The sequence below is a fragment of the Callorhinus ursinus genome, unplaced genomic scaffold (genome assembly GCF_003265705.2).
Source record: "Callorhinus ursinus isolate GAN/ISIS: 27379988/994484 unplaced genomic scaffold, GSC_fseal_2.0 scaffold28, whole genome shotgun sequence".
Taxonomy (NCBI): domain Eukaryota; kingdom Metazoa; phylum Chordata; class Mammalia; order Carnivora; family Otariidae; genus Callorhinus; species Callorhinus ursinus.
The window spans coordinates 9,588,962-9,600,527 of NW_027397090.1; the positions used below are offsets into that span (position 1 = coordinate 9,588,962).

The window sequence follows — 11,566 nt, forward strand, 5'->3', positions numbered from 1 at the left end:
GCCCCCCCCCCGTACCCCGGGCGCCGCCCCCCCCCCCCGGGCGCACCCCCCCCCCCCCCGTGCTCCCGGTGTGCGCCCCCGTCCTCTCGGCGGCCCCCTCACATGCTCTGGGCGCGCGCCGCTCATGCCCTTCCCCTCTTAGGTCGCAGGGCGGTGCGTCCTTGTGGCTTGTGGTGTTGAGAAAAGTTCGGCACGGCCACGGAGCAGTTCTGATTTCATCGTCACTTAGGGGCGTTTAGCCAAACTCCGTGCAGGCGAGAAGAGGAGGTGGTTAGAATTGCGTGTGTGTGTTTATAACATTGCTCTGCAGATTTTGTTTTTCTACGGAGAGGCAGTCCCACGTGGTGGGTGCGAGGGTGGGCTCTGGAATCCATCTGCCAGGATTCAGCCCCCGCGTCACCCCCTTCCCAGGGAGTGAACACCTTAACTGTCATGCTCTGTTCCCTGCCTGTGCAGTGGGGACGATATAACATACCTCCTGTTCCGCAGTCTAAAGAGCTCTGAGAGGGGCGCCTGCGTGGCTCCGTGGGGTAAACGGCCCACTCTTGATTTCGCCGCAGGTTGTGGGATCCAGCCCTGCGTCGGGCTCCGAGCCGAGATTCTCTCTCTCCCCCTCCTCTGCCCCTCCCCACACATGCGCTCTCTTTCTCTCTCTCTCTCTAAAAACAAATCTTAGGGGAGGGGGGGGAAGAGCTCCGAGAAGCAAAAGGGATTTTTGTAGTCAGCTGATAAACCTGCCTGAACTGCCACGAGACAGTTTATAGGATTTGTTCAGCTTACCATGAGTCTTACACGTTGTGCTGCCGGAATATTACTGATTGTTTGTAGGACACTTCCCCAGGTTCTAGTGGGGTTTTTAGGCAATGTATGACAGATGCAGCTTTTACCTCTGTGATACACAGAAATTTCTAGATTCTGTAACATGGCCTCAAGAGCTTAGGATGAGGGCCTGTGGCTCCGTCCTGCTTCAGTCAGTCGTAGGCTTGATGTCCAGATCCGAGCGGTCCTCGGATAGCTTTTAACGCAGCACGGACACGTGAGAAGTGCCCAGTGGCTGCTGGCTGGCCGAACCCATGGCCTGGATGACTTAGTGTGGGAAGGCGCTGTCAAAGCCCAGTGCCGGAGAAGGAACCACGGAGGCAGCGTTCCTGCCCTTTGAGCTGTGTGACCTTGAGCAGGTTCCTTCGTCACTGGGCCTCAGTCTCCTCACCTGGAAAATGTGGGGCTGGACTCAAGCAGGGCTCCCACGGGGGCCCAAACCCCCTTTGTACAACAGATGTGATGCCCCATGACTGTCCTGAGATAAAAGTCATAGATAATATAACTTCCCGTTTTGAAAATTTGTTCACAAGCAGAAGTATTGCCATAAATGTAACAACAGAGAAAAAAATGAAAGCAAAGCTAAAATAAAGTTGTCCTTCCTACAGTATACAAGTGCTTGGGCCCAGCTCTCCGGAAGGAATAGTGGAGCCATCAGATGCTTACACCTACTTGAGTAATAGGCTTCGATGTGAGAACATGGTATTTCGCTGACTATCGTAAACACTTCTGTTTGACATTTTGAATTGAGAGCTCAGTAAGAAAATCAATCTCTAGACTACATACTCCTGTAGGATCCCCTCGCTGTGCGGCAAACATGCGGGCTGATGGCACCGTGATTTGCTGGCCACCCAGATATCGTGAACAGCATTGATGCTAATGATTTTCCAAAGTCACGAAGCTTATTTCTGGTAAAGTGCTGGACAAAGCCAATCATCTTCTCTCACTTCACACAGCAACTGTATTCTTGGAGCGTTCCATGTGAATTAGAGCCAGGCGATTAATGCCTTTGTGTTTTATATAAATTGAAGTTGAGTCCCGGCCTCAAATGGTTTGCTCCTGGTGTTACATGCATATGAGCATCCAGGGGACATTTGAGAATCGTTCGGGATGTAGGATGGCTCATCATTGTGTAGGACGGTCCTTCCCATGGCCGTAAGTCCAGCATCTCTGGCTCCTGTCCCCTGAATGCCAAGAGCCGCCTTGCAGTCATTGTCCTAATGAAACATGTCCCTAGTAATTCTGAGCATGGGCTCTGGCGGGGATTTGTGCCATGTGTAGACCCACTGGCCCAGCTGACGCCTGGGGCTCCCAGTCCGGCTGCCCCGTTGACCTGTGTCTTCCCCCTCTGGCTACTGTCTAGGCCCAGCTGATCGCACAGTCCATTGGGCAGGCATTCAGCGTGGCATACCAGGAATTCCTCAGAGCTAACGGGATCAACCCTGAAGATCTCAGCCAGAAGGAGTATAGTGACCTGCTCAACACCCAGGACATGTACAACGATGACCTGATCCACTTCTCCAAGTCGGAAAACTGCAAAGATGTAGGTACTTCTCTGAGCTCAGCCAGCCGGGCAGAAGGCCCGGGAGTGTGGGGCGGCCCTGCTGTGGAAGGAAGGTGGAACAGTTTGGGGGTGAGAGGGGCAGGGGGGAGTGTAGTTGGCAGGATGTTGCTGAGGGCTCGGGCCCATCTCCGGCTCCCCTCTCATAACGCCCTGTCATTAAAGACCACCGTGGAGGGCCATCCCCACGGTGGGGCATCCCCTGCTCCTGGCAGTCCTAAGCTAAGTTTGGGGTGGGTTCCAGAGGTGAACAGGACCTGAACCCCGCCCTTACCAAGCCCACCATCTAGGAAAGGGCACAGAGAAGGTAAGTGATGGTGCTGGACACAAGCACTAGCCAGAGACCACTGTGCGCGACAGAAGAGAGCAGGGGTCGGGCCTCGGGTGATAGATGCTGTGCAGGGGGCGGCCCCGCAGGTTCAGACAGAGCTTTGGAGGAGAGCTAGCCATCTGAGCTGGTCTGGAGGTATGGGTGTTCTTCGGAAAGCGTGAAGGATTTGAGAGGGCTGGGCCAAAGTAACAGAAGCGGGAAGGTCAGAAAGCTCAGGGATTGTGTGGGGAGCCATGGAGGAGACAGCCCGGCTGGAGCACCGGGGTGGGGGGGGTGGAAGAGGGCGTAGAGGCCCCCACGGGGTTCAGGTCAGAACTGGGGGCCTTGAAAGTCTAGCTGAGGGGCTTGGGCTTTATCCAGTAGACAAAAGTACCTTGATGAGAAAGCGATCTTTTTCTTTGGTGATGTAGGTTAGGTGTCCTCTGTTCCCTAGAAGCAGAGCCTGAGACGGGGACTCTTGTTGAAGGGGTTTTGGGGAGAGTGCCCTCAGGAAAAAGGGAGTGTGGGCAGCAGGGTGGCGGGGATGCTGAGGAGGAACGTGGCCTTGCCAAAGATGAGCTTCATTCTGATCCAGAGGAGGCTCTGGGTCACAGATCGCAGGCCAGGCTTGTCCCACCTCGGGTCAGAGGGTTTGGCAGGCAGTCAGTCACTGACACCAAGATCAGACTGGGGTGTCTCGGTGCGCTCAGGCCACCTTAGCAGAGTACAGCAGACCGGGCCGCTTCACAACAAAAAACATACTGTCTCACTGTTCTAGAGGCTTGAAGTCCAAGATCAAGGTGTCCACAGGGTCGGTTCCTTCTGAGGGCTGAGGGGCAAGGGTGTGTTCCAATCCCCTCCCCCTGGCTCGGAGAGAACGGTCTTCCCCCCTGTGTCTTCGCATTGTCTCCCTTCTGTGCTTGTGTGTGTCTGCGTCCATACCTCCCCTTCCCGTGAGGACACCAGTCATCCTGAATCAGGGCCCACCCTAAAGACCTCATTTTAACTTGATTGCCTCTGCAAAGACTCTGTATCCAAATCAGGTCATATTCTGAGGTCCTGGCAGTTTGGCCTCCAACATAACGAATTTCGAGGGGAACACAACAACCCATCATAGGGAGTGTCTCCCATTGGGAAGCTCTCCAGAGAAGCGGCCGGCTGCGAGCTTCATCGGCCAAGAGGAGGGACGCCAGCCTGTGAGGGGCTTTGTCAGGGCCCAGCAGCCGCAACGACGGCGTGTGTTCGAGCCTATGTGTATCCGTGACTGCGAATAGATAAATGATACGCTCTTTGTCAGAGCCTTCCAGAAAGTGTCTTGCCCCTTTGTAGTGTCTCTGCAAACCTTCACCGACTGCAGGTATCCAAACCTGACCCCTGTCTTCTCTGCCCTGCCAAGGAAGGCCACACAAAATTACGCCTGCCTAGAATATGGTCTTCCTCCGTGCGCTTCCAACCTTTTGGTTGTGATAACCTTAGCATCCCTTTTTCTTTTCCTTTCTCTTCAGCTTGCTGCTTGCAAAGAAATGTTTCTGTAATGTCTATTTGTTTATTTTTAACTCAAGAATCTTAAATGTGGGAGGGAATTTGTGAAGCTCTGTGGAATGGGGCAGCCTGTGCATAAAATCCAAAAGCTATTTCTGGAAACCGTAATACACCACCGACGTCCCCACCCACACAGCCCCTCTTCCTGCTCCCCGAGGACTACAGGAAAAAAGCACCTGGTGCCCTTTGTGTTCATCTGGCCAAGGCAAGATTGCTCATGTGGAGTAAGCTTTACAAGAAATTGTACGAACCTGTGTTACATCATTTCTTACCAAATGCCATGGAATCGAGAGAAGACAGGACTTGTCTGGGTCAGAACCATCAAGGAAATGCCTTTCTCCTGTAGTCAAGACAGGAAGCTGGGGGGAAGCTTTGATTTGTGCCCCTACCCTGGGTGGTTGCTGATTCAGGTTTTTGGTTTTGTGTTTTCCTTTTAGGTCTTCATAGAGAAGCAGAAAGGAGAAATCCTAGGTGTGGTCATCGTGGAGTCTGGCTGGGGATCCATCTTGCCAACCGTGATCATAGCCAACATGATGCACGGAGGGCCTGCCGAGAAATCAGGGAAGCTGAACATCGGGGACCAGATCATGTCCATAAACGGCACCAGCCTGGTGGGCTTGCCTCTGTCCACCTGCCAGAGCATCATTAAGGTACCTGGAAGTGGGAGAAGGTGACTAATGTTATACACCTCAGATGGATGACGTGTGACTGCTTTTCAGTCATTCATATTATGAACAGAGACTAAGTGTTGGGCCCACAGGAGGGAGGACACAGATAAAGGCATGTGCTTGCACTCAGGCTCTGAACCACCACGTTACTAATAACAGGCTCCTCCCTGAAATCGTTCCTAGATCAAAGACAGTATATTTGGCTTGCATAACACCACTCTCTGTACTGTGCCCCTTGCAGGCATCACTAATCAATCACAGGACTCTCTTTTCCTAAGCCTAGATTCAGCCTTAACTGAATTTCCTGCTGCTCCGTAATCCAGTCACTTAGAGTCAGATAGATGTACTTGAGGTGATTGGCCTTCCCTGTCGGAAATCATGCAAATGCTTCAAGTCTGAGAGCACGGTTTCCTTCATGGTGGCCGTGGCTGTAATCCAAGGGAGCATGTCCTCCCCTGGAGCTTGCATAATGGGATCTGCAAGTGCCGTGAGAAGGGGGGACTTCTGGTACAGGCTGTGTGCTCCCCCTCACACCAGAGCGTAATTACTTCCTGTTCAGCCTGAACGGACACTCTTGCATAAGGCTGAGGATAGCTACTCACGTAAGACTAAAACGTGAGTATCTGAGAGGAAGAAATTAGATGTTCTTCCTAGAAATCAAGCCCCCGCGTGTATTTTGTCGCACACATTGGTGCTTGCTGACGGCACGGCCCAGTAGGAGCATTCCACCTTCACTACAGCGAATGTCGACCTCAGCTCCGTGCCAGGCACCGAGACCCACAGGCAGACTGGGATCCCTCAGGGTTTCCTGAAGGCCTGTGAGCTAGAACTTAGCTGTGTGTGTGTGTATGACAGAGAGGGGAAAATGAATGAATCCGTGCAATAGTTATCCTAAACTAAGGAAAATCACAAAAGCCAACATCCATGCCTGAGCAGTCTGAGGGTGGGAAGTCAAAGTGAGTGTGTAAAGGACGCAGGGATAGGTTCCTCTTTGCTTTTAATGAAACAGATCTATTCTGATGCCTCAAAAGGTTATCTTACCTAAAGAAAAAAACAGTCTTCTTTGGCCTTGTTTAATTTTTTTTTTGTTATATCTTACACTTAAATAACTTCTATCCCTTCTTAACATACATTAAAGATTAAAGAACGTAGGGACGCCTGTCTGGCTCAGGCCATGGAGCGTGTCACTCCTGATCTCGGGGTCATGAGTTCAAGCCCCACATTAGCTATAAAGGTTACTTAAAAAAAAAAAAAAAAAAGGATTGAGGAACCCGCTTTGAATGTCCGTTTTCATTCAGACATGTTTAATTGGGCCTCCCTTAGGCTGAGCTGAACCATTGAGAAGCCAGAATATCAGAATGCATGTGGAAGATGATTCATAATTAAAAGTGTTCAGTGTTGGGGCACCTAGGTGGCTGAGTCGGTGAAGTGTCTGCCTTCGGCTTAGGTCGTGATCTCGGGGTCCTGGGATCGAGCCCCATGTTGAGCTCCCTGCTCAGTGGGAAGTCTGTTTCTCCATCTCCCTCTGCCCCTCCCCCCCATGCATGCTCACTCCCTCACTCTGTCTCTCAAATAAAGTCTTATAAAATAAAAGGGTTCAGTGGACCCTAATAGCAACATAGAGGTGAAATGCTATAAGCATGCAGAGGGAGAATTTTCTCTGATTTTTTTCAAATTTTATTTTATTATGTTATGTTAACCACCATACATTACATCATTAGTTTTTGACGTAGTGTTCCATGATTCATTCTTTGCGTATAACACCCAGTGCTCCATGCAGTACGTGCCCTCTTTAATACCCATCACCAGGCTAACCCATCCCCCCTCCCCCCTCCCCTCTAGAACCCCATTTGTTTCTCAGAGTCCATAGTCTCTCATGGTTCATCTCTCCCTCCGATTCCCCCTCCTTCATTTTTCCCTTCCTACTATCTTCTTTTTTTTAACATATAATATATTATTTGTTTCAGAGGTACAGGTCTGTGATTCAACAGTCCTACACAATTCACAGCGCTCACCATAGCACATACCCTCCCCCATGTCTATCACCCAGGCACCCCATCCCTCCCACCCCCCGCCACTCCAGCAACTCTCAGTTTCTTTCCTGAGATTAAGAATTCCTCATATCAGTGAGATCATATGACACATGTCTTTCTCTGATTGACTTATTTCTCTCAGCATAATACCCTCCAGTTCCATCCATGTCATTACAAATGGCAAGATTTCATTCCTTTTGATGGCTGCATAATATTCCACTGTGTGTGTGTGTGTGTGTGTGTGTGTGTGTGTGTGTGTGTGTGTGTGTACACACCACATCTTCTTTACCCATTCATCTGTCAATGGACATCTTGGCTCTTTCCATAGTTTGGCTATTGTGGACATTGCTGCTATAAATATCGGGGTGCACGTACCCCTTCGGATCACTACATTTGTATCTTTGGGGTAAATACCCAGTAGTGCAATTGCTGGGTCTTAGGGTAGCTCTATCTTCAACTTTTTGAGGAACCTCCATACTGTTTTCCAGAGTGGTTGCACCAGCTTGCATTCCCACCAACAGTGTAGGAGGGTTCCCCTTTCTCCACATCCCCGCCAACATCTGTCGTTTCCTGACTTGTTAATTTTAGCCATTCTGACTGGTGTGAGGTGATATCTCATTGAGGTTTTGATTTGGATTTCCCTGATGCCGAGCGATGTTGAGCACTTTTTCCTGTGTCTGTTGGCCATTTGGATGTCTTCTTTGCAGAAATGTCTGTTTATGTCGTCTGCCCATTTCTTGATTGGATCATTTGTTCTTTGGGTGTTGAGTTTGATAAGTTCTTTATAGATTTTGGATACTAGCCCTTTATCTGCTATGTCATTTGCAAATATCTTCTCCCATTCTGTCGGTTGTCTTTTGGTTTTGTTGACTGTTTCTTTTGCTGTGCAAAACATTTTTATCTTGATGAAGTCCCAATAGTTCATTTTTGTCCTTGCTTCCCTTGCCTTTGGCGATGTTTCTAGGAAGAAGTTGCTGCGGCTGAGGTTGAAGAGGTTACTGCCTGTGTTCTCCTTTAGGATTTTGATGGACTCCTGTTTCACATTTAGGTCTTTCAACCATTTGGAGTCTATTTTTGTGTGTGGTGTAAGGAAATGGTCCAGTTTCATCCTTCTGCATGTGGCTGTCCAGTTTTCCCAACACCATTGGTTGAAGAGACTTTTTTCCATTGGACATTCTTTCCTGCTTTGTTGAAGATTAGTTGACCATAGAATTGAGGGTGCGTTTCTGGGCTCTCGATTCTGTTCCATTGATCTATGTGTCTGTTTTTGTGCCAGTACCATACTGTCTTGATGATGACAGCTTTGTAATAGAGCTTGAAGTCTGGAATTGTAATGCCACCGGCTTTGCTTTTTCAACATTCCTCTGGCTCTTCAGGGTCTTTTCTGGTTCCATACAAATTTTAGGATTATTTGTTCCATTTCTTTGAAAAAAGTGGATGGTATTTTGACGGGGATTGCATTGAATGTGTAGATTGCTCTAGGTAGCATTGACATCTTCACAATATTCTTCCAATCCGTGAGCATGGAACGTTTTTCCATTTTTTGTGTGTCTTCCTCAATTTCTTTCATGAGTATTTTACAGTTTTCTGAGTACAGATCCTTTGCCTCTTTGGTTAGATTTATTCCTAGGTATCTTAAGGTTTTGGGTGCAATTGTAAATGGGATCGACTCCTTCATTTCTCCTTCTTCCGTCTTATTGTTGGTGTATAGGAATGCCACTGATTTCTGGGCATTGATTTTATATCCTGCCACTTTACTGAATTCGTGTATGAGTTCTAGCAGTTTTGGGGTGGAGTCTTTTGGGTTTTCCACATAAAGTATCATATCATCTGCAAAGAGTGAGAATTTGACTTCTTCTTTGCCGATTTGGATGCCTTTTATTTCTTTCTGTTGTTTGATTGCTGTGGCTAGGACTTCTAATACTATGTTGAATAGCAGTGGTGATAGTGGACATCCCTGCCGTGTTCCTGACCTTAGGGGAAAAGCTCTCAGTTTTTCCCCATTGAGAATGATATTCGCTGTGGGTTTTTCATAGATGGCTTTTATGATATTGAGGTATATACCCTCTATCCCTATACTTTGAAGAGTTTTGATCAAGAAAGGATGCTGTACTTTGTCAAATGCTTTATCTGCATCTTTTGAGAGGATCCCATGGTTCTTGTTCTTTCTTTTATTAATGTATTGTATCACATTGACTGATTTGTGGATGTTGAACCAGGCTTGCAGCCCAGGGATATATCCCACTTGGTCATGGTGAATAATCCTTTTAATGTACTGTTGGATCCTGTTGGCTACTATTTTGGTGAGAATTTTTGCATCCATGTTCATCAAGGATATTGGTCTGTAATTCTCCTTTTTGATGGGATCTTTGTCTGGTTTTGGGATCAGGGTAATGCTGGCCTCATAAAACGAGTTTGGAAGTTTTCCTTCCATTTCTGTTTTTTGGAACAGTTTCAGAAGAATAGGTATTAATTCTTTAAATGTTTGGTAGAATTCCTCTGGTAAGCCTTCTGGCCCCGGGCTCTTGTTTGTTGAGAGATTTTTGATGACTGCTTTAATTTCCTTAGTAGTTATAGTCGGTTCAGGTTTTCTATTTCTTCCTGGTTCAGTGTTGGTAGTTTATACATATCTAGGAATGCATCCATTTCTTCCACATTATCTAATTTGCTGGCATATAGTTGCTCATGATATGTTCTTAAAATTGTTTATATTTCGTTGGTGTTGGTTGTGATCTCTCATTCATGATTTTATTTATTTGGGTCATTTCTCTTTTCTTTTTGATAAGTCTGGCCAGGGGTTTATCAATCTTATTAATTCTTTCAAAGAACCAGCTCCTAGTTTCACTGATCTGTTCTACTGTTCTTTTGGTTTCTAGTTCATTGATTTCCATTCTGATATGTATTATTTCTCTTCTCCTGCTGGGTTTAGGCTTATTTGCTGTTCTTTCTCCAGCTCCTTTAGGTATAGGATTAGGTTGTGTATTTGAGACCTTTCTTGTTTCTTGAGAAAGACTTGTATTGCTATATACTTTCCTGTCAGGACTGCCTTTGCTGCATCCCAAAGATTTTGAACAGTTGTGTTTTCATTTTCATTTGTTTCCATGAATTTTTTTAATTCTTCTTTAATTTCATTGTTGACCCATTCTTTAGTAGGATGCTCTTTAGCCTCCATGTATTTGAGTTCTTTCCGACTTTCCTCTTGTGATTGGGTTCTAGTTTCAAAGCACTGTGGTCCGAAAATATGCAAGGAATGGTCCCAGTCTTTTGTTACCGGTTGAGACCTGATTTGTGACCTAGGATGTGATCTGTTCTGGAGAATGTTCAGTGGGCACCAGAGAAAAATGTGTATTCTGTTGCTTTGGGATGGAATGTTCTGAATGTATCTGTGAAGCCCATCTGGTCCAGTGTGTCATTTAAAGTCTTTATTTCCTTGGTGATCTTTTGCTTAGATGATCTGTCCATTTCAGTGAGGGGGTTTTAAAGTCCCCTACTATTATTGTTGTCAATGTGTTTCTTTGCTTTTGTTATTAATTGGCTGCTCCCATGTTAGGGGCATAGATAGTTACAATTGTTAGGTCTTCTTGTCGGATAGACCCTTTAAGTAGGATATAGTGTCCTTCCTCATCTCTTATTATAGTCTTTGGTTTAAAATCTAATTTGTCTGATATAAGGATTGCCACCCCAGCTTTCTTTTGGTGTCCATTAGCATGGTAAATGGTTTTCCACCCCCTCACTTTCAATCTGGAGGTGTCTTTGGGTCTAAAATGAGTCTCTTGCAGACAGCATATCGAAGGGTCTTGTTTTTTAATCCAATCTGATAGCCTGTGTCTTTTGATTGGGGCATTTAGCCCATTTACATTCAGCGTAACTATTGAAAGAGATGAATTTGGTGCCATTGTATTGCCTGTAAGGTGACTATTACCGTATACTGCCTCTATTCCTTTCTGGTCTATGTTACTTTTAGGCTCTGTCTTTGCTTAGAGGACTCCTTTCAATATTTCTTGGAGGGCTGGTTTCGTGTTTGCAAATTCCTTTAGTTTTTGTTTGTCCCGGAAGCTTTGTATCTCCTTCTATTTTCAATGACAGCCTAGCTGGATATAGTATTCTTGGCTGCATATTATTTTTAATTTAGTGCTCTGAATATATCATACCAGTCCTTTCTGGCCTGCGAGGTCTCTCTGGATAGGTCTGTTGCCAGTTTAATGTTTCTACCATTGTAGGTTACAGATCTCTTGTCCTGAGGTGCTTTCAGGATTTTCTCTTTGTCTCTGAGACTCGTAAGTTTTACTGTTAGATGTCGGGGTGTGGACCTATTTTTATTGATTTTGAGGGGGGGCTCTCTGTGCCTCCTGGATTTTGATGCCTGTTTCCTTCCCCAGATTAGAGAAGTTCTCTGCTATAATTTGCTCCAATATACCTTCTGCTCCTCTCTCTCTTTCTTTTTCTGGAATCCCAATTATTCTAATATTGTTTTGTCTTATGGTATCACTTATCCCTCAAATTCTGCCCTCATGATCCAGTAGTTGTTTATCTCTCTTTTTCTCAGCTTCTTTATTTTCCATCCTTTGGTCTTATATATCACTGATTCTCTCTTCTGCCTCATTTATCCTAGCAGTTAGAGCCTCCATTTTTT

General features: G+C 46.6%; 1 protein-coding gene across 5 annotated transcripts in view; it reads left to right on the top strand.

Annotated features, from left to right (window-relative positions):
- APBA1 (amyloid beta precursor protein binding family A member 1) overlaps positions 1–11,566 on the top strand; it is a 206,712-nt gene that overhangs the window by 171,857 nt on the left and 23,289 nt on the right. For all 5 annotated transcript variants that reach the window (XM_025891601.2, XM_073878097.1, XM_073878100.1 and 2 more), the window contains 2 exons: positions 2,183–2,362; positions 4,670–4,882. In XM_025891601.2, coding sequence (XP_025747386.1) covers positions 2,183–2,362; positions 4,670–4,882 — 393 coding nt within the window. The remainder of the gene's footprint in view (positions 1–2,182; positions 2,363–4,669; positions 4,883–11,566) is intronic.